Here is a 23,212-nt window from a genome sequence, read left to right as displayed (position 1 = left end):
TTCATATTAAACCAACTGCATTACAACTTTACAGCCTGCTCAGACTTTTACTTCATGAAATATTGCATTATTATCCACTCTGCAGAATTTTGGAATGTAATCCGGGGTCTTGGAAACGCGCACTGTATCCAATAGGATGCGTCTAATTTGATCACGTGACGTACATGCCGCTAATTGGCTTGGCTGTGTTTAATTAAGGTGGTTTGTTTGGAGCAATGTAGGAAACGGAAATGTTAGAATGACTTCCAGAAATGTTTATAAACATAAAAATGAAGAGTAAAAGTGAAGAGAGAGGAAAGTGAAAGACGACTGGACAGCGCAAAGGGACAAGGAGAAGACATTTTCGACATTTTGTGTGGTTTAAGTCTGGTCCTCACAGTGAACTGGTGAGTGGTGAGCTATGCTAACTAGCGTAATTAGCAAAGGTTAATTAATGTTTTTGTGTTTTTAATGCACTTAGTATTAGTTAACTAACAGCTTTAATGTATGATAAATCGATTTGTTTTGTGGAAGATTTAAAAGCCAATATTTGATAAAGGGAAAGTCGAATGGGCGTCAAATGTGGGTCACGTGACTGGCCTTGCTGTTATTTGCTGTGATTCATTATCAGCTCTCAGTTTTATTTCTACTCACTGTGATATAATCTTTATAATCTTTTGTAAATGTTGAATAAAAGGTCTTTGAATTTGTACCTTTTTAATAAGTGAGTCACGTGACCGTCTTTGTTGTTATTTCCTCATGATGTTTGCATTAGTGCTGTTGTAGTTGTTGTTGTTGTTATTGTAGTAGTTGTTGTTGTTTATTTTGTGCTTTGAACCATAATAGTGCTGTGTGTGTGTGTGTGTGTGTGTGTGTTTGTATTTGTGTGTGTGCGCGCGCTTGTTGCTTGTTTTGTGCTTTGCTTTGCTGTGCTGGTGTTGGATGTTAAACTGCACTACTGACCATAAAGAGGCTACCAGATATATAATTAAAGATGTAAATATTAAACATGTGGCAGTATGCACGTGTAATACGTGTTAAATGTTTGGTAAGGCGTAAATGTTTGCAAAGAGGACCATTTTACTTACTTCCAGTAAGGATTCTAAAGATAAGGTGTACATAAACTCAATCTGGCAACCTTCTCCAGTCTTCTTCTGAGAAACTGCGCTCCTGGATCTGACCAATCAGAAGCCAGTGGGCGGAGCTTCGGCAGAGATTGACCGGAGTTCTCGCAACAAGCTGAACTGCGTCCGCGTTGCTTTTTTATTCACACTAGGTAGGAAAACTGACTGCTCAAACCAGTCAGGATTGTTTCTCTGTGTCTTGTTGCTGGCTTGTTTCGGTCACTTAATTCTGCTGTATTAAACCGGTTATAAAGCGTTATGAAGCGTCAGAGAGCGTGGCGCGTGCATTGCGTTACACTGTTACAAGTGGGGCAACAGGTTACTGCTGAAGTGCGTCATGTGTTAACACTGTTTCCCCTGTTTCCACTGGGGTTCTAACAGTGTGGCACAAAGTTCACGCTAGTGTGAAGTCTCAGAGTCTGCATGCTGACAGTTTAGTTTCATGTTGGTTTAAAGGTTGAGTTTGTCTCATTACTGCTGCATTGTTTATCTCTCAGGCCGAGTGGATCAGTTCTTATTGTTCTCAGGTTCTTCACCCTGCTCCTGGAGAACTTCCTGTCCTGCACATTTTACATCATCATAACACATTTTATTATTTTCCCTGTCAGTTCAACTAATCAGCTAACTGAAAGGTGAGGTGTGTATGAGGGGGAGAGAGAGAGCAGGGGGGAAAACACTAAAATGTGCAGGATAAGAGGTTTTCCAAGTGGGGCTGGGTGATACAACGTCGCTATCGTGATAAATTGTGTCTCAATATGCGATTATGAGATATCGTTTAAAAAAAAAAAACAAAATGAATGGAAGTACCACCTCACTGGTGGTCTAGTTGGAGGATCCCACGCTCTCACCGCTGTGGCCCGGGTTCAAATCCCGGGCAGGGAACCAACTCAGCCACTGGGAGTTTACTCTCTTAGTGCCGGTCCCAAGCTTGGATAGATGAGAGGGTTGTGTCAGGAAGAGCATCCGGTGTCAAACCTGTGCCAAATCAAACATGCAGACCAATGATCCGCTGTGGCGACTCCTAACAGGAGCAGCCAAAAGAGCAACACCAGTGGAAGCTTCTGACTGAGATTCTCATAAGCGAGATATCTCAAGAACGAGAGCGGTCAAATGTCTGATAGTTTTTCTTCGAAAGCTTCCCTTACTGTTCCTCATGCAGAGATGTTCCTCATGCAGAGATGTTCCTCATGCAGAGATGTTCCTCATGCAGAGATGTTCCTCATGCAGAGATGTTCAGAAACCCAAGGCCCATTGTCTGCCATGGCCATCAAATTCTACTTGTTTACTTATTTATTTATTTATTTATTTTTAAATTGTAATGTAAATTTTTTTTTTTTTCAGATTTTTCCCCTTCATTTCAGTATTAAATATTTCTTTTTTTTTTTTTATAAATACAAATATTTTTTATAAATATAAAAATGTTTCGTAGACACTGTATAAATCAGACTGGTATTTTTAAACAAAACACTACTGTATTGTTGACGGTTTGTGAGCAATCCTATATAACGTGATGCATATCGTCTATCATAGAAATGTCTACAAGTATCGTGATATGTATTTGTCATATCGTCCTGCGTATCTCCAGGACCAGGGTTGATACTCTGCTCGCTCTAAGTGAATCTCAGTGTCTATCTGTACAATGTCTGAGAAAATACGTGTCATAAATCTGATAAACCAGCAGGAGTCTCCTGTTATACACTCTCATACGTTTGTGGAACAAATAAATTATTTATTTGCACCACTTCAGTCACGTCTTTGTAATATCACTCTTCACTGGCATCGATATTAATATTTTTTTCAGCAGAAGTTGGGTGAAATCTCTAGTCATATCAAATTGATTCATTACTGTGTCAGATTGATTCACTAGTGTCTTGGATTGAACCACTTTTTTATCAGATTGAATTGTTAATGTATTGTATTGATTCACTAGTGTATCAGATTGAATCACATGTGCATTGGATTGAATCACACTTGTATCAGACTGATTCACTGGCGTATCAGATTGAGTCACTTGTGTATCGAATTGAATCGCTCTTGTATCAGATTGATTCAGTAGTGGATGGGATTGATTCAGTAGTGGATAGGATTCAGTCACTAGTGCTTCGGATTGATTCACTCGTGTGTGGGCTTGAATCATCATTGGATCGAGTTGAATTGCTGGTGTGTCAAATAGATTTTAGCTTTTACACAGGCTCTTAAATATTTTTCTAACAACACATTTTAACAACTTTGCGGTTCTGACAGTAACTCCGCTTCACACACCACCCTGTCATTGATTATTTTCCTAAAACAGCACAACCGCAGTGCTTTCTTCTTTGCTTATTGCCAGCGTTGTTGTTGTGCATATGAACACAGATCCAGAGAGAGGTCATCGCTGCTAATCTGTGTTTATCAGCTCCATCACCTGAGGGGGAGCGAAGCAGCTGCTACTGTCAGAGAGAAAATCTCTTTCATCTGCTTCACTCGTCTGGCATGAAGCTCATCTCGCCAGGACACTGCTTTCACCTCTCTGCTTTTCAGAAATGCTCTCGGGTGCGTTGTAGTCGTCTGGAGAATGTGCTTTGTGTGCGTGTCATCCTGAGCATTGTCTTGCTTACGGAATCAGAAAGTTTTGCATTACTGAGAAAATTTAATGGGTAATTTGCCATTTGTGTTTATACTGCTGTGGCCAAAAAATTGATTTATATATATATGGTGAATGGTAAATATATCGACAAAAAGTTCAATAATAAATGCAAATGAAATGCAGTCTAAATAACTTGATGCCGACTATGCATACTCAAGTGTTTAATCACTCGTTCTACTTGCATTCTAATGTTAGTCATATTTTCTGCAGTTAGATTGTAAATGAATTATTGAATTTTCTAAAATTATTGAAATATGAATTATTATTCATTTATTTTCACATGATTATTTATTTATTTTGTTTACACTGATTCATTTTTCTCACATGCATTTTTTGTGTGTTTTTTCCCATGATTGATGTTTGCCATATGATTTTTCATATGGTTCATTTAATTTCACGTGATTTGAATCACTGCTTTGTGATTATCACGTTATCGTATATTGATTCACTGCTGTGTCAGATTGTTTGACTAGTTTGTTGATTCAGTAGTGTATTGGATTGAATCAATTGCATATCGGATTGGATTAATTTCCCATGTGTGACCCCCCCCCCCCCCCCCCAACACACACACACACACGATTCATTTGATGTATGATATTTTCAAAGAGAAGTTAACGAGTTAGTAGTCTAAAATACGACCCCTGTAATTGCATCTTGCTTTGTTTGTGAGAATGTGCTATTTTCCCAGCAGAACTGAGCTAGCCAGACTGCGCTGTGTGTTGTTTTTGGCTGCAGCACAGATTTTCCATCTTCAGACAGAGAAAAGATGACACACTCCATGATGTTATGTAATCAGAAGCAGGATTATGATCACTATGCATCTTTGAGGATCATCTGTTAAATCTTAGCAAGTTCCAAAAATGCAAACATTGTTAAATAGTTATGTGTAAATATCTATGTCTGATTTGATTATACTGTGTGTGTGTGTGTGTGTGTGTGTGTGTGTGTGTGTGAGAGAGAGAGAGAGAGAGAGAGAGAGAGAATAAGGGGGTGGGAAGAGCAGCGCGTGTGCTCTCTAAAAACACACTCTCACTGGTGATGTAATCCCAGTTCCCGGACATTAGCGTGTGTGTGTGTGTGTGTGTGTGTGGAAGCTGGAGAGTGCGTTTGGAGAGTATGTTCGGAGAGCATAGAGCATGTGTGATGACTCGGATGACCAGAGCACATGTGGGACATGCTGCTGAACGTGATGGAGGTATGAAGTTTGATAGGAGAGCAGCGCTGGTACTTCGGTGTCTGTTTTTAAATTCTTGGGGAAAATGGAACAGGTGTGAATTTTTAATTTTTTTAATTTTAATATGCAATTTATTTAGCAGCTAACATTCAGTGAACAGTATTGGAAAATGTTAATAATAATAATAAGAAGAAGTAGAACTTCCATGTATGTAGTGCTACTCAAGATAACTATATAAAAAAAGGAAAAAGTCTAACAAGAAATGGCACAGATATGAATTTTCTTTCCTTAAAATATATTCAATTTTCTTATTTATTTACTTTATTTATTAGTTCAATATAATTGCAATAGTAACAACAATAGTAATGTGTTCTCTTCATATAGCACCATTTCTAACACTCAAGGTCAGTGTAAAAAATAAAATAAAAAGTGAAAACAAATTATTAGACTAACGAGAAATGGTGCTGTTGTGAATTTTCAATGCTTAAAAATGTATTCAATTTATTAATTCAAAATAATAAATAATGAATTTAATTTAAATATGATCTTTCTAACAATCAGTATTGCTGTATTAAAAGAAAAACTAGTAGGAAATGGTGCAGGAGTGAATGATTAATGCTTACAATTTCTCTGATGTTTAATGAACAGTCTTGAATAAGGATAGCAGTAGTAGAAAGACTAGCAGGTAGAAGAAAAGTGTTAGGAGAAGAGGTTTAAGAGGAAGAGCATAAGGTGCAGTCATGAAGGTCCTGAGGGATGGAAAATGTTGTTCTTTGTTAGAGATGATTAGCAGTTCAAAGTGATGCAGATTTCGGCTTTAGTTTCTGGGCGTATTCTTACAGCAAACAAAACTCATGACTCAGTCAACAAACTGTGGGTGTGAAATGTTTAACTGTAATGTCTCAAGAGGCTGAGCAGAGAGAGAGAGAGAGAGAGAGAGAGAGAGAGAGAGAATGGCTCGTGTTGTGTCCTCACATGGATGAGTGTTTCAGGAGAATGTGTGCAAATCTACAGGAAGGCCTGTGGATCTCTCAGATGTCTGGGGTCCTAACACACAGGTTAAGAAGTCAGAGTGTGTTTCCTCTGTAATTCTGTTTCCTTTACATTCTCCCAGTTTAGATGATGGGACATCTGCCTGTCCACACTTCCTCCTGATGTGGGAAGAAGGAGGAGCGTTAGGATCAGGATGTTTTCTCCATGTTTCTGGAGTTTAACTAGCCTTGAGATGTGGAGCCTCTTCCTGGTTCCCAGAGAAGGCTGATAAATGAGTTCAGTGGAGACTCGACTGATGGGAAGATGCAGTGCACAGCTCTGTGCAGCTGTATCAAGCTACAGGCACTCCTTCCTGTCTGTTTTGATGAACTTCCTGTTCTTTCTGCTGAGTAACTGTGCCCTGTCCGGACTCGCCCTCGGCCCATTCAACAGGCACAGTGCTGATGTTTTGTCTGCTACCTAGAAAATTCCTCTCGTTCTCGGGAGGCGCAGCTGAAAAACACATTTCTTCACAATAAGAAGATAGCCAAAGTCATTTAAGTTCACTTGGCTACATAGTAGCACGCAAATGTAAGCACAATATACGTTCTGATAACATCACGGGCACTTCTATAACGCCGACTAACTCCATGTTAGGAGTAAAACACTTTGTTGTTGTTGTAGGAAAATAATCAACGCCAGGATGGTGTGGTGAAGCAGAGTTACTATAACTGCATGTCCCAAAGTGTTTTATTTCTCTTATACCACAGCAGTTTACCAACAATTACATATTTTTATATTTATTAACGAATGACACGTCATACTTTTTATCCATTAATGGTTACTTTTAATGTTGTGAAACGTCTGTGAAACAAGTTATGTTCTAACAGCTTGGTTCCAGCTTTGCCTCTGCCTCCACCTCTGACACTGGAGACTCCTTCCATACATGTTAAATAAACATCTCCTTACTTCAAGAAACGTCACCATATCAACAATTACACGTTTTTTAAATCCGTTTACGTGCAGCGTCTGCCGTTCAAGTCCCTGCGAATGAGCTGTTACTATAGAAACGAGAAAAGCGCATTAATATAAACCTGTGATTTGCAGCTGCGCTACTGTCAGAGCTGCTGTTATAGAAAGTTAATCAAACAATAAACTTCTGACCAATCAGAATCCAGGATTCAATAACGCTGTGGTATAAATAGAAATAAAATCGATAAGGCGTTGTGATTTTTTTTTTTTTATTATTGTTGGTTAGAAAATAGTCTCGGTTGTTTGATGATTCATTCGTTATAAGAATGTGGAATTTGAGCCATGTGCCTTTTTAATGTCGCTATGTGAAAGGAGCACGATGCTGCTGTTGTCATAGCAACGGGTACAGAGATCAGGTGTGGGTGTAGGTTGCATTCGACGTGATATTACAAAAGTCTTGGATTGAGTCGGATTTGGTTCTGACTGTTCAGACTGAGAGCACATTGTCGCACACTTTGTCTTTCTCCAAAATAAATCCATCACTTACAGAAGTTTTCTTCTCTCCAGGTGCTGATGGATCCGTTGGTTCTGTAGGACCGAAGCTTGGGTCTCGGCTCGATGGCGGCGACGGACAGCAGTAATGCCGGAGCTTCCCGCTCGGGGTGGGTGGCGTTCAGCGATGAGCCGGTGCACACAGGTATGTGCTAACAGGTAGATACATGCTAATGAGGCCAGAGCGCATCCTGGTGTTAGTGGCAGGATTACTGTCTGACTCGTTCTGTGTGTGTGTGTCTGTGTGTGTGTGTGTGTGTGTGTGTGTGTGTGTGTGTGTGTGTGAGAGAAGAGTCCTCATCTGACCTCTTAAATTTTCACATCAGATCATGTTTAAGCCTGTACGTAGTGTTTAGTGATGCGTCAGTCACGCAGCATGTCTGTGCTGAGAAGAGACGTGACCATTTTTTTAAAGATAGTGTTAAAGCCACAATCTGGACCAGTCCCAGTCTGTAGTGTTTGATGTTCTAAATCCTTACACATTCTTCAAGGTTTCGTAAATCCTCCTGCATTAGAGCATCCTGCCAAATTACAGCATGTAAAACAAAACAAATGCTTTCTAAAAATCTACATTTTCAGCTTGTCTTATTTATACAAGAAAAACTGCGCTTGCTGTTGGTGTAAATCACACAAAACCTTTAGTTTTGTTTTGTCGCTTTGTGTGATTTGTGCTTTAATTGGACTGGGATTGCTCTTTCAAAACGCCTTCGGAGAAACTAGATGTAAATGATCAATGATGGAGAAACTAATGAGGTGTAACCAGAGGTATTCCACAGAGCAGATATTTTATTACAGCCACAGTGATGCAAGGAGAACTTCACTAAATATTACCTAAGGAATAAAACACTTCAGGACGTGCTGTTATAGGGAAACTAATTCCTGACGGGATTACCACCACCCTGAAGTGGATTGTTTTCCTATACCAGCACATCCTGAAGTGTTTTATTCCTCTTATACCACAGCAGTTTACCAACAATTACAGTTTCTTATTTGCTATAGAGCGAAAGGTCACACTTTTTATCCATTTTATAGTTACATTTAATGATGTGGAACGTCCATTAGACAAGTTATTTCCTGTTCTGACTTAAATTATAGAAGCTATAAACAGTCATTCCCTCACCAGCTCCTCTTTTTTTCAGCCTCTCTCTCTTGTCATGTTTCTGAGAACATGTTTCTGTAAACTCCTCCACCCTGTTTTAAAACTTACTGTTACTTTACCTCTGACACTGGAGACTCCTTTCATAAATGTTAAAGCGTCCTAGCGTCACCGTTTCAACAATCGCAATTATTTTTTTTAAAAATCGGTTTATGGAGTGTCCAACGTACGTGTCCCTGTGAATGAGTTTTTACTACAGAAATAGGTATTGGTACGAGCGCATTAATATAAACCTGCAATTAATCATTAATCAACACCTTCTGACCAAACAGAATCCAGAATTTAACGCTTTGTTTTGTCTTAATGCCGTCTTTATTCAGAGATTAAAGTGAAAAGCAGCTGTCACAAAAAAAGCCATCATGATTCGTACCACTTTAAGCTGAACTTCAGTCTTGAATCAAATTATTGTGCAGTTAAATAAATATTTGTGTGAATGTCATCAGCTTGCTGTGAGATTCCTGCTCTGTGAGCTCACTGCGCTGTAGAGGAAGGACTGTGTGGGAACTCCTGCTAGATTTAACAGCAAACTGCAGCTGCCTGTTTACCCTAACCTCTGTGTGTGTGTGTGTGTGTGTGTGTGTGTGTGTGTGTGTGTGTGTCCTGCTCTCCAGATGAGCACACTGGCATGCGAGTGACCGGTGTGCCCCAGCCTATAGCTGACTCCTCGTCCTGGGAAAACTCTGTCGCTGGCCCCGCAATGCAGCAGCGCAGTAGCTGGGTGCAATTTGATGAGAAACCCTGGACCCCGTCTCCTCCTCCTCATCCTCCTCATCATCCTCCTCATCCTCACCCGCCATCGCAGGTAAAAGGTACGACGCCTCCAAATATGGCACTGATCTGCTGCTTCGTGGTAAAATATACAATGTGCACCATTTCACTTATTTTCACGTAGTGTGATCTTGAAACACGCAAGCTTGCATCTGTATTCCATTTTAATACTAAGTATATTAAGTATTTGAATATAAAGCTAGAAGAAAAATCATAATATTTATATTTTTTACATTTTACATTTCTCATTTCTCAGATGACATGAGATCTATGTGAAAACACCGCGGGGCTGAATCTTTTATGTATTTATTTATTTATTAATTAAGTCTTTGTCAGCAATATGTAAGATAAATAGACACAAAACTGCATGTTACCAAGAAAGCACAGAGCACAAACTCCTCTGTCCAGAAGATCTTACAAAAAAGTGACTGTTACAAAGAGCTGATACTGGAGAAGCCTTCTATAAATATTAAATAAATATTGAAATAAGCAGAGACTGATACTGACCCAATTCGACACACCCCTTTTCCTGCATCAAGTGTCAAGGGTCATTTGGCCAAAAACGTTCAGGAAGGACGTGCCTTCTGTCAGGTGACTAAATGTAAAACATGCAATTTTAAACATTCAAATATGGGTTTTTGCCTTTTGAAGCTTTTTTTTCCAATATAATAAAGGCACAAATATTTCTCGTCACCTAAACTTATTTCTCACATAGATTTTCTAATTCTACAGGATTTCATTTGAGCCCATTTCTTCAAAACTTTTGCCTTTCAATAGATTTCTTTTTTTTTTTTAACATTCACTCATACTTGATTTTCTAATTCTGGAGTATTGCAGATGAACCCATTTTCTTGGGTTTTAGCCAAAAATGTCTTAATGGCACTCATGGCTAAAACTAGCCAAGGACACTGAGGTCTGAACCTCTCTAGTTTCATAAGGTGTTTTTTTTTTTTTGTTATTTTGTTTTTTCCCCTCCCATGTAGCATCTCTAGTTAAATATAAAAACAGCGACTTCCTTAGTGTAGACTTCTCTGAGGAAAAAATGTAAACCAAAATATTCAGTTTAATAAACTTACACGTTACTTGAATCATAACATTTTATCTAAGAATGGAAGTGTGGCATAACTGCTGATACAAATCAGCAATTCATGTAGTACACGTTTGTCTTTGTGGTATATTAAATGGCAGACTTTGTGTTTCTGTATTACTGTACCATTACTGTAAGAATTTGTACTAAAAAAAAAAGACCCTATGGAAACTTTTAGATTTAGGTGAATGTCTGATCAGGTGCAACTAACTACTGAAATTCTTCAGTTTGCAGTTTACACCTCAAAGGGTTAATCTGGCAGATTGACTTGTTCTTCCTAAACAAGCACATGTTACATCTCAAATCCAATCTATAAACACACTCAGACAGAAGTCCTGAAGCAGTGGGAAAAAAAAAAATCCTGCACTCTCATGCTCTGTAGTCCAGTAGCTTGTCTTGAGAGATGTGATGCTCCCTAACTTTTCCCTCAGGCGGTTTGGAAACGAGTGCAGGTGGAGAAATAAACTCAGCGTGGCGTTAATGAGAACGCTTCGGCTGTCTGAGCGCTGCTGTTCACCGTGCTCTCAGAGCCACTCAGCAGCCTGGCAGAGCACCACGGCTTCGACTGACACACCAGAACAGGCTCTGTTGCCTCAAATTATATTCATTTTTGTATTTGAAGGGGGGAAAAAAAAAATCACTTTTAGAGCATTTGTTTTACTTTGTTTTTCCACAGTAAAAAGTATTGCCCCCCCCCCCCCCCCCTTTTCCTTCTTCCTCCCCACTACAGCCTTTAGACCCTATATGTAGAAAAATCACGTGCTATCTTTATGGTATGTTTTAATTTAACACATCACTTCATTTTCAGCCTAAGTAAGAAAATTGAATAATTTATATATATATTTTTTAAAATGATATGACGGGTAAAAGCAATTATTGGAGTTGCTTTTTCGATGACTGAACCTCAGACATTCTATAGTGATATCTCTATAGCACCCTATGTAATGAGCTTACACTGTGAATAGAAAACAAGCATAGTATAGTTAATACTTGTTTTTTTGCATGCAGTCCACAACATCTAAATGTAACTGTAACCGGACAAAATGTACTACATGACATTCTTTAATTAATAAGAAAAAAATCTTTGACAAGCTGCTGGCTTATAAGAGGAATAAAACCCTTAAGGACATGCTGTTTTGGAAACACAATCAACTTCAGTGTGGTAACAGTAACTCCGCTTCACTGCACCTCCCTGTTGTTGATTATTTCCCTATAACAGCATGATCTGGAGTGCTTTATTTTGGAGAGTTATGTTTGATAACTGTTTGGCCGTGCACTATCCCTTCCTGTACAGCGCAGCGTATTGATCGTGGGAGCTGCACTGAGAGGTTGCTGAGAGGTTGATCTCGCTCATGCCGTCCACAGCACTCGCAAATTACCCAAGTGTGGGATGCCAGAGACGCCATGTTGCCATGACGACCTCCATAAATCACTCCATCTGCTAAAGCTTTATAAGAGGAAATGCAACAATAGGAGCTGTGTGATTATTCCATTAGCATGGATTACGGAGGAAAAATGATCCGTTTGAGATAATGTTGACGAGAGATAATGGCATCGGAGAGTGACTTTACGTTAGATTCTGTTCCCTTGTGAGGAAATAAATCTATGTGCTGATCTTGATATGGCACTGCAATTACTAATGCTGAAGATGGAATGTTATAGATTAAATTTGTATTTGGGAATTTCTGTAAAATTGGTCTACAAAAGTACACACACCCCACAAAGAAGCTGATGGTTTTAAAGCCACATTTAAAATGCCTCCAGGCTATAAAAAAATCTTTAAATTACTTAGCTCTGCTTGAAAGGCAGATTATAATTAATTCAGACTTGTATTGGGGACAGATTTTGCACAGCCTCATTGGTCAGAAGTACAGCAACAGGAAAAGTAAACAAACCTTTACCAAGTGTGTGTCTCAGAAATGAATGAAGGAATCAGAAAAATGACCTGAGCGTGGAGAGCGCTGATCCGGTGCTAAATAAAGGTTAGATAATTATTATATAAATAACTAGTTTAATACATTGTGTGTGTCACATCCAGCATTATTTTCTGTTTGTTGGTCCAAATCTCCAGAACACGTGGCTACAGCTCACATTTATAAACCCAAAACACATCGCATGTTTGATTCACTTCCTGCCGTCGAGTCGATTCAGAATCAGATCACTTTCTTAGTGAGTTGACTCAGAAGTGGATCGAGACCACCTTGCTCATTTTCTATAGGACCCAAGTGTGATTGCTCTGTTCTGCCTAAAGAACCGCACCGAGAGGGAAGACACCAGGGTTTGATTCTGTGAAAAGGCATTATTTAATGTTTTGATGAAAATGCAACCGGAGCCTGTGTTGGTTTGTTGAAGTTTCTGTGTAATATTTGTCTCGGTTAATAAAGCCAGGCTGGGAGATGAGGCTCTATTACACAGTAATTCAGAACAGAAGTCCTCTCGTGCGATGGCATTTACAGCAGTGCTAATTAAGAGCGCCGAGCTGATTGATTGCAGCAGCGTTTAATCGGCTCGATACCCATCAGCACACGCTCCACTCTCTCATCCGGGATGTGTAATCCGTTTGCTGAAACACTCGTCTTTCTCCCACTGTGAATATTTAATCGTCTCTGTTTGTAATTCAATGATCGCACCTGCTTGTTATGGAAACACACACACACACACACACACACACACACACACACACAGATGAGCATGTGCACTGTTGCAGGGTCTATAAGGCTTTAACGCACACGTTTCAGGTCCCGTGTACTGTTTTTGTGCTTGTGTATATGACACTTTCTGTAATGATGGGTTATGGACTGTTGCATGTTCATTAACGGTGCTGCTGACTGGTAAGAAGGTGTTGATTAATTCTCTATAACAGCAGCTCTGACAGTAGTGCAGCTCCAAATCACAGGTTTATATTAACGCGCTCGTTCTAATGTTATCAATTCTATAGCAACAGCTCATTCACAGGGGCTTGTACAGCAAATGCTCCACCTAAAGTGATTTAAAAAAAAAAAAAAAAAAAAAAAAAGACATTTGAGATATTTGTTTAAAGCTTATGTAATGAGTCTCCAGTGTCAGTATATTTTCTGACTTGTGGTTTCTTGGGAACATTTTAAGCTGGTTTTTTTTTTTTGTTTGTTTTGTTTTGTTTTTTTTTTTTGGTTTCTCTTCAAGAGGGATATAGCTGCTGTAACGTAAGGGAAAACAGGACCTAACTTGTTTTGCAGATGTTCCACAACATTAAATGTAACTATAAAAGGATAAGACGCATGGTGGGTTGCAATCATTGAAAAATTGCTGTGGTGTAAGAAGAATAAATCACCCAGTGGCATGCTGTTATATGAAAATAGTCACGCCACTCGATCACGCCACCTCGCCATTGCTTCTTTTCCTAAAACAGCATGACATGGAGAGTTTTAATCCACGCCAGACACATTCTGATAAAGACTTACGGTAGAACTTTGAAACTCATGATAATAAACTGCATTCCAAAATGCGGTACATTTATCATTTTTGACAATTTTGGTAATTATATATTTTTTAAAATTAGACTCTATGGACAAGTATTCGATCAAATCCTTTAAATTTACTCAAACACTGGCATCAGTTGAGGGAAATTGTCTGCTCATCACAGTCATCACACAATAATAAATAAATGTTTTTTTTGGTTTCAGTTTCTCGTCATAGCTCCAGAACCAGGCAATATTTTACCCAAGCACAACATCCTCTGTGCTTTTGCTATAAATATTACTATTTATTTATATCTACATACTAAAGCATTCTCTCCTCATTCAAACTTGAGTATGATCTTTCTAAGTCTCGCCCACGGTGTGTGTTTCAGGTCTCAGACACAGTGTGTGTTCCTCAGCCAGTTTCTGGAGCTCAGCTCCTGCCTCTGAGGGTGCGCCGTCTGAGGAGCTGAGTTCAGTGAGCATGGACGCCTCGTCCTGTGACCTCCCGTCTCTCAGCACTGAGGAACCTCCGAGTCACAGCACTTCCCCTCCACACTCACCCCGTGAGTACAACCACAAGTGCAACACTCAACATGGTCGTGCCTTTCAAATAAAAGAGCCAGTCAGCTTGTTGGTAAAAGGCTAAATGAGAAAAACATTAACGCACGCACATTCATCCTGGCCTCACTATAGCCCTTTAACTGTAAAATAAATTTCACTGACCCCTTCAGTATTGATTTATTTCATTAATGTTATTTAAAATTTTCAAATATTATTTTTGGAGCCATAAAGCTTTCTATTCCTGAACACATTAGTTGTGAGTGGACTTTGGTGCTTGAAACCCTAAATATAATAACTAATAATGCGGGTTGAGATTTCCAACACAAAATAAAATAAAATAAAATAAAAAAGTCACAGACCCCTGGCAATGCTTCAGGGACTCACTTTGAGAACCACTGATTTACACCACAGAGCTGCTTTGTTATGTTTTGTTAATGTTACAAACAGCAGCTCTTGTTCACATGTTCATATTAATGCGCTCGTTCTCATACGTTATCGTTTCTATAGTAACAGCACATTCACAGGGACTTGTATGGCGGACGCACCACATAAATAGATTTAAAAAGCTTGAATAATTGTTCATATGGTGAATATTTCAGTAAGGAGATGTTTGTTAACATTTTACGGACGAATCTCCAGTGTCGGCTCCTTGTAAAAGTACATGCTGTTGTTGGGAAAATAATCAACTTTCAGGGTTGTAACAGACCGAGCTCCAGTCTGAGAGCTCTTATCATGTTGTGACCTCTCTGTGACTCAGAGCCACTCCCTGGGTGTGTGAGCCGAGTGTTTGCCAACACCACGTCATGATTCTTCCTTCTAAAGCCCCTAAGGCTGGAGAGAACCGCAGGCGCCGAGGTGAAGTAAAAGTGTGAGTGAAGCTGCTAGGCAGGGCCGGAGAGAAGGCCGTCAGCTCGATGTAAAAATGATGGATGATCTGGGAAGCACAAATTCTGCTGGCCCCCTGACAGGTGTTCCTCAGACGCACTGCTCGGCTGAGTAATGAGTGCCGTGGAGCAGCGCTGTGCTGATTGCAGTCAGAAATCTCACTCTCACGCGCAGAGGTAATTCACCGCAGAGCCGTTAGCGCAGAGGACCGATCCATCTGCGCTCACCTCAGCCGCCCGGCATGCGCTCGCTCAGAACAGAGTTTCTATGGAGACGGGAGACGGGCGAGGCGCTTTGACAAGTTTTATTTATTAAAACACAGTCGGAGTCGTTCTTTCTCCTGGAACACTGACGCATCACTGCTGGCAGGAAAGTGACCTTGAGAAAATGGAATATATTGAATTTAGTGTATTAGTTGTTATTGTTATTTTTTTTTAAATCTGTGTTACAGTAATGAAGTCGATGGCAGCAGAGTTGTGTGTGAGATTGGTGACTTTTGCTCTACAGGGTCTAGTGTGTTTATGCACACCCTGTTTATACACACCATGTAACAGCATACTTTTTACTGTTAATATGCAGCCTGTTGTACAGGATGTAGCTATGAGCTTTATGGAAGCTTTCAAATCCTGATTTATTTACTTAAAGAAACATTTTAGTGCAAAATCTTACACAAATGTCCCTGTTACTCCAAATTACTCAGATCAGCCAAGATTGGAGTTGGATGTTAGCTTCTTTAATTTAGCACTAGATTATGTGTTAAATGATGGGTTATCTCACTCAAAATCCTTTTAATAAATACATGTCTTAATCTTTGCTCACATTTTGTTAAGCCACAAAATCAAATTTTAAGGAAACATTTATTTGAAATTGACATTATATGACACTTTTTCATAATTGAACACAGTTGAATCCCTCAGACTTTGAATCAGAGTTTGATTGAGTTTGACTCGGGGCTTATTTGTGTTTCACTAGGAGCTCGTCTGTAAACGAGTCTCTTGTTTGAATTTGACTGATTTGATTCAGATCCCGATTGTCTGTGACTATATCTTAATGAAATGTATGTGGGGCTCATTTGCATGATTCTGATTTGTTTGTAAATGACTTGGAGCTCATCAGTGTATTACTCAGAGCTTGTTTGATTTTGATGCAGTGCTTGTTTGACTCGTTGAATTCATTTATATATGACAGTTTGTTTTGAGTATGACTTGGATCTCGGGGCTTATTTGGATTTTGTTTTGTTGTACAAGATGGTATCCCCATGATGTATGCGTCACCATGCACATCTGGACAATAGCACGTGTCCTGTGTGTCTGCATCCTATTTCTGTCTTGCGTGTCTCTTTTCACTGCCTCTACATGTGACCAAGGTGGTGTGTGTGTTCTGAATGAATGTGTGATATTGGGTGTGAAAGTGTAAGCCTGTGTGTGTGTGTGTGTGTGTGTGTGTGTGTGTGTGCGCGCACTGTATTGATGCAGCTGTGCAGTTGTGTAGCGGAGAGCATTACGTCTTTATGACAGCTCTGTGCCGAGATGGCTCATGGGACACATAAAGGCTTGTAGACGTCCAGCTGTTTCCTCTTACACACACACACACACACACGCACGCCGTAACTGGAGCACGGTGAGGAGAGTGAGCGTGACTGGATTTTTAACCACAGTGTGAATGAAGTTTTGCAGTAGTTCTGTACATTTCTGTGAATCCGTTGCATGTATAAAGAGCATCTGAAAGTGATCCGGTAGCCGTGATCAGTTGCAGGTAGTGATGACATAGAGGTGAGAGTTTGTCTTGCTGCACATGTGACATGTTTTCTGTCTCTGCGTGACCTCTGACCCGTATAAATCCATGTCTGGAGACTCCTGCACGCATTAGGCAGCCTTTTCTGTGGACCGACAATCTTCCCAGTCCTCACTAGCACTCACGTTATGATTCTCAGTAATGCAGATGAAATAAAGATTGGCGTAACTCTGGTGATGATGAGGTTGTTTGTCTTCACTGTAGCTTTGGAGGCAGAAAATCACGAGACTATGAGCTGCTTGTTCAACTTGTCTGTATGGAGGCACAGTTAAAGTGGGACGTCACATCACGTACCAGTGAATGTCCCAGAAATAGTCTCCCTACAACTTGCAACCTGATTGGTTGGGTGATAAAGCGTTTGACATCACAATGTTGCAATGATCAAAGTAGCTCCACTACCCAGTTATATATATTTTATCAAATTATAAACTACTTAATTTTTAAGGAAAAAAAGAGACTTGAGTGCTAGGTTTACACTTCTTGCATGTGTGTGTGTGTGTGTGTGTGTGTGTGTGTGTGTGTGTGTGTGTGTGTGTGTGTGTGTGTGTGTGATGCGATGCTACTGCCCAACATGCTTCCTTGATAATCTTAAAATCTCATCGCCGTTCTGAATGCAGCATAACCTAGCCTTAATCCCTAGGTGCTGCTGAGTGTGTGTGTGTGTGTGTGTGTGTGTGTGTGGCAGGGTGCTTGTGGAGGCAGGTAGTATAGGATTAAAGACTGATGAATAGAAACAGAGGAGAGTGGGGTGAGAGCGTGCTCTGGTCAGATTAGAGTGTAAAGACCAGGAGACACAACAAGCCAGCTGTCTGTTATTAACACTGAGCAGATGAGCAGGAGATCATGTGTGTTGGTGTTTCTGTAGTATGAACAAGTGGGACAAACTTTCAGCCTGATACATGATTCAGACCAACACATCAGTAGCTACATATTAGAGGTTTATGTGGTCTATGTGTTGTTGTTTTTTTTTTAAATTCCAATCCCTGCTACTGTAGACAATCTTGACCAATCCCATCTGCTTCAGCAGAGAGTTTGAGCAGTCCCACCCACTCCTGCAGAAAGTTTGATCAATCCCCTGCTCCCACAGTAATTATTGTTTGCACCTACTCATAATAATTTTCTCACAAACTTTGGTAGATCTATTTGTCAAAACTCTCTTAATGTGTTTTATAAATCCAGTATGACCAATGATCATGTATGCTTACTTTATAGCCTGTATGCCATGATGGTTGGATCTGTTTGAGCTACATTTGTCTACATTTTTTAGAGGATGACCAAAAAAATTATAGCATTTCCATTTTGCTAATGTAACCTTGGCAGGGCTGGGTTTGGCCGTGGTGTATTTAGTTACCTTTTGAAGAGCAGCCTATCAGAGAAAGAGTGGGTGGGAGAGAGAAACAGGGATAGACAGACAGGCAGTTACATGTCTCAGCTCAGCTATGCGGGCAACTTTGTGGCCAGAGCCTCACGTGACCTGCTCCTAACTCCGGTGCTGCAGGATTGAGTTCCCAGAGCGACTGCCCCGTCTGCTCTTCTGCTCACCGGTGAGTTTCTCCAGCATCGTCTCAAACTACGGGTCAGAGATTCATGATTTTACGTTTCTTTTACATTTATAAAACAGACAGTGCTCGCAGTTTTGCTTGAGTTTTTGTCAGTATGTTGTTTTGCACATGGACAAAGGAAGTTATTCAGAATTTTGCTTCCTTCTTTTGAATGCCTTATTCCTCTTTCCCTGGTGCTGGTTAATCTCTTTCCTGAACTTTATTGTTTTATTGATTTATTAAATTATTGGCGCTAACTCTAAATTTCTTCTACTGTTCTTATGTTGAAAGTTCAAGTTGACCAAGTTTTCTTTAAGTGCACTCAGATTTAGCTCATACTGAATTGTGCTTCATTGGCATCGTGATAATACATACCGGGAGAAGCTGGTGCTTAGTAACAGCCGGTTGCCTTAGTGCTGAAAGATTAGCTGAGTGCTAAAGCCCATCGTTTGTGCAGCCCAAGTGTCCTGTTAGGTTCAAGGCAAAACATTGTGGAAAAACCAGAGGAATTTGAGCTGTTTTGGGAATACTGCTGTTACTGGAACTGTCCTGAAATTAAATTAATCTTAACCTCTGCTGCTGATCAAGCTTCAGATCTGAGCCTTGGGTGCTCTCGCTTTAGCTTTTGTTGGAACTTGAAAAGACTTGCTTTTTTTTTTTTTTTTTGGGTATAGTGCCATTTTCCCTGAGCTACTGACTCTTGAGGCTTCATCTCTCACTGATAAGAATCTGAATTGGAACTTTAGAGATGAATAAATATCTGGAGTCTGTTATGTTTGTTCATTTCATTTCCAGCTAGATTGTGCAGTTTGTATAAGTGCATGTGAAGGCCATACATTTTTGCTTTGCGTGTGTCCGAGTGTGCAAGTTCACTGCAATGGCAGTGGAAATGGGTCTGAAATACAGAAAGCTGGTGCCTAGCAACAGGTGAAGGTTTTTTTTTTTTTTTGCCGCTAAGTGCTATGGGCAAGAGGTTCGGCTTTGTATCAGACAGTGAGGCCACCAGCTGCATTCATGTTAGTCAAGGGATTAATTTTTGGTGAGGCATGAGTTTCTTTGAACTTTCTCTGAGCGAAATGCAGAAAAATGTATAAAAAAAAATAAGGATCTGACGTAATGTTTTCTAAATATAAATCTTAATTTTCTGTAATGTCACAAGACATGCATGATAGTTTTGCAAGCACAGCTTCGAGTCAGCAGTTCCCTTGTGGCTGAAAACCAAACCCCTCTGTGAGCAAAAGATTTTGTAACACTGAGTCGGTAGTCAGCTACCTCAGTCACAACCTGCTAATCTCTGGGGTCAACAAATTAAATTTACTAGCTAGCCAACTGGGCATGTAAAAGCTCCAGTGTGCTGCCTTGGATGTTTTGGTTGCTTGGAAACTGACACAGCTAAGAAGCGGTAGTTAGCATAATGTAATAATGTACGGTTAATACAGACTAATGGAAACAAATGAGCCTATGTTAAAGTAGGATAATAAACAAAGTTTGTGATGTAGCAAATCATGTCTGTAACGTGTTTATGTTTAACGGGGATGTGACTGCATGTTGTGCTAACAGAGTTAAATGACACATTTGACTGACTTTGTGCTAGAGTTACATTTTTATTATTAAAGTATTGAAAGTGGGACGTTACACTAATTAAACTTTTACTCTTGCTTTGCAGATTCATCCATCTGCCTAGAGGATGAGGGAATAAACATGGATACACTCAACTGGACATCCAACGTCGCACAAACAAATGGCCAATCAAACACCAGCACCGGCCGCTTTTCCAGCTGGGTCACTTTTGATGATGATGTGGAGGAGCAAGCCTACCAGCATGCCCCCAAACCATCCAACATTAGGATAGGCAACTTGAACAATTTTCATTTACAGGACACCAACAGCAACTTGATTGTGTCCTCCACCCAAAGCCAGAGTACAGACAGACACATTCTGGATTTAACCCCAGATAGAACGGATTCTGTGTTCGTCTTCGAAAGCCCACTGTTAAACAGCAGCACTCCTTACACCAAGAAGAATCCCTTTCTGCATGAGGATTTTTCAAACATCCAGCCCTCTCCCATTAACCCTTTCAGTGCCTATTTTAATAAGACTGCATTGACGTCATCTGACAGCCACGAAACCCAGGAGACGACACCTGCGTTTTTGTTTGATTCCCCTGTCCCTAATCCTGACACCCAAAGGGACTCCTTCCTTTTCTTTTCCACTGCAGGGAGTTTAGATAGTGGGAGCGGGACTGGTACTTACCCCACAGGTCTCCTTGGAGATGGCCTTGAGCAGTTCAAAAACATGCAGATCTCTGATACTGACCAAGAACCTTCTCTACCAGATGACTCTGTGGATGCAGGGGATGAGGAGGAGATTCCATATGAACCGGCTCACATGGCTCCTCAAGATGGCTGGCCCATGCTCCTGCGCATTCCCGAGAAGAAGAACATCATGTCCTCCCGACACTGGGGGCCGATCTTTGTAAGACTTACTGATGCTGGTCAGCTGAGGCTCTACTATGAGAGAGGCTTGGAGAAACACTTTAAAGAGTTCCAGCTTAGTGCCCAGCTCGAGATCTCCGAACACAAAATGCAACACTATGAAGAGAACAGCCGTGTCCATACTCTCAGCTTGGACCAGGTGGTATACAAGGAAAAGCGCAAGATCCAGCCAAAAGTCACCGTGGTTCACATACCTGTGAAGGAGCAACTGGTAAAGCTTGGGACCATGGACTACCAGGATTTTCTAAGCTTCAGATATGCTTTGCAGGAAAAGCTGGTGGTGTTGTCAGCAGATGTGGATGCCATCAACTCACCTGTGCCTTACTCCGAAGAGGAGATTCAGGTTGAAGTTGTAGATAGCTTTTATGGGGTTCTGTCCAAAGGAGACAACCGTATTTTACAACAGCTGGTAATGACGCGGATTTCCGTGCTTGCCTTTTTAATGGGCTCACCCCCCTGTCGCATAGGCCTCAACGATGTCCAAGTGAAAGGTAAAGAAGTGGTGTCCCGGCATGACATCATCCCCAACACTACCACACGCTGGATCCATCTGCGTGATTGTCGACTGCACGAGTGCGCAGACGAATCAGAGTTTACAGAGTCCAGGACCATCTCGTTTGAGCCCCCGTCTGGACGAAGATTTGAGCTTCTGCGTTTCCAGACAGCTTACGCAGAGAAGACTCTGCCCTTCACCCTGAGAACGGTCGTCAGCGTTCGAGGTGCAGAGGTGGTGCTACAGTCCTGGCTAGTGATGTCAACAGGCTTCTCATCCAATAGAGACCCTCTAACGCTGATACCGTGTGAAAACGTGGCTATCCGTTACCCCATTCCTGATACATGGGCAAAGAACTTCCGCAGGGAGAGTGTGACAGGAGAAAAATCCTTGAAAGCACGCTTTAATAAAGGAGCCAGCTTTGGTTCCACTAGCACCTCAGGGTCAGAACCAGCTATGCGGGTTACTCTGGGCACTGCAAAGTACGAACAAGCCTTCAGAGCCGTGGTGTGGAGAATCAGCCGCCTACCAGACAAAAACTCAGGTAGGACTATACTGTCTTATTCTGGGCTTTTCCTAGGAGGTAATTATAGTTCAGGTATACCAAAGATATGTACATACAACAGAGTTTACCTGTCCAAGACGGTTTGAAGTAGAACCCATTTAGAAAGCTGGTTTACCTTCCAAAAACCCTGAGGAATCCCTTAAAGAAGTGTAGAGGTTGTTTGACCAGTCACTTATATCTATTACCTATACTCTTTATTTAAAAAAAAAAAAAAAAAAAAAAAAGCTAATTGTACAATGACAAATGTTCTATGCAGAGGGTTCCAAGTAGGACATGTTTAGAAAGCTAGTTAACTTTCTGCTGAACTCTTGCGGAATCCTATAAGGAAGTGCATAGATAAATTATTTGTATTTATTATCTGCACTCATACGATTGCACTTCCTGAAAGGGTTGCTCACGGATTCTTTGGAAAGTAACTAGCCTTCTAAGTGGCTTCTACTTGGAACCCACTCTTCTACACGAAACCTTCATTTCTGTCATTCTAGATTCAGCCTTTTTTTTTTTTTTCTTTTCTTTTCTCCCCTGAGATAATAGCTAGAAATAATTTGATAACCAACCACTGCACTTCCAGAAGACTTCTGTGGTCAACCATCATGGTTGTTTGACAAATTATTTCTGTCCATTGTTTACAAACAAAAAAGTTAAATCTAGTATTACAAGAAGGTTCTGTGTAGAAGCCTACCTACACCGAAGGACAGTTCAGAGTAGAACCTGTTTAGATAGCTAAGAAGTTTTTCTTGTCCAAAGAACATTTTAGGAACCATTTTGTAATAGCCTAATTTTTCTCTCAGCAGCTGAGATTGTCTTTTATCCATTTTTTATAACCTCATCTATAAATTACTAGTGTTGGAACCCTTTTTATATCTCTAAAACAGGTTTAAGCATTATTATTTAAGCTCATTGCGCCAGTGGGCAGTAAGGGTCAGAACATAAATCAGAGAGACACCAGAATTGTCGTTTTGAAGTGATTTGTATTGAGTAATATAGAAAATCCACTACTGGAGAATTAGCATCAGGGTGAGAAATGG

The 23,212-nt window shown here is 40.4% G+C and overlaps 1 protein-coding gene across 8 annotated transcripts in view; it reads left to right on the top strand.

The window, feature by feature from the left end:
* Positions 1–207: 207 nt before the first annotated feature.
* Positions 208–23,212, top strand: part of ston2 (stonin 2) — a 32,489-nt gene continuing 9,484 nt past the window's right edge. The window contains exons 1-5 of one of the 8 annotated variants that reach the window (XM_026926481.3): positions 208–386; positions 7,415–7,544; positions 9,167–9,364; positions 14,240–14,413; positions 20,298–22,163. In XM_026926481.3, the coding sequence (XP_026782282.3) occupies positions 7,466–7,544; positions 9,167–9,364; positions 14,240–14,413; positions 20,298–22,163 (2,317 nt within the window). In that variant the 5' untranslated portion in view covers positions 208–386; positions 7,415–7,465. Of the gene's footprint in view, positions 387–1,157; positions 1,256–4,767; positions 4,998–7,414; positions 7,545–9,166; positions 9,365–14,239; positions 14,414–15,033; positions 15,473–17,802; positions 18,667–20,297; positions 22,164–23,212 lie in introns of those variants that run through there. The other 7 variants (XM_026926482.3, XM_026926479.3, XM_026926480.3 and 4 more) reach the window with 7 other exon arrangements.

The sequence above is a fragment of the Pangasianodon hypophthalmus genome, chromosome 10 (assembly GCF_027358585.1).
Source record: "Pangasianodon hypophthalmus isolate fPanHyp1 chromosome 10, fPanHyp1.pri, whole genome shotgun sequence".
Taxonomy (NCBI): Eukaryota; Metazoa; Chordata; class Actinopteri; order Siluriformes; family Pangasiidae; genus Pangasianodon; species Pangasianodon hypophthalmus.
This window is presented reverse-complemented; position numbering and strand designations above follow the sequence as displayed.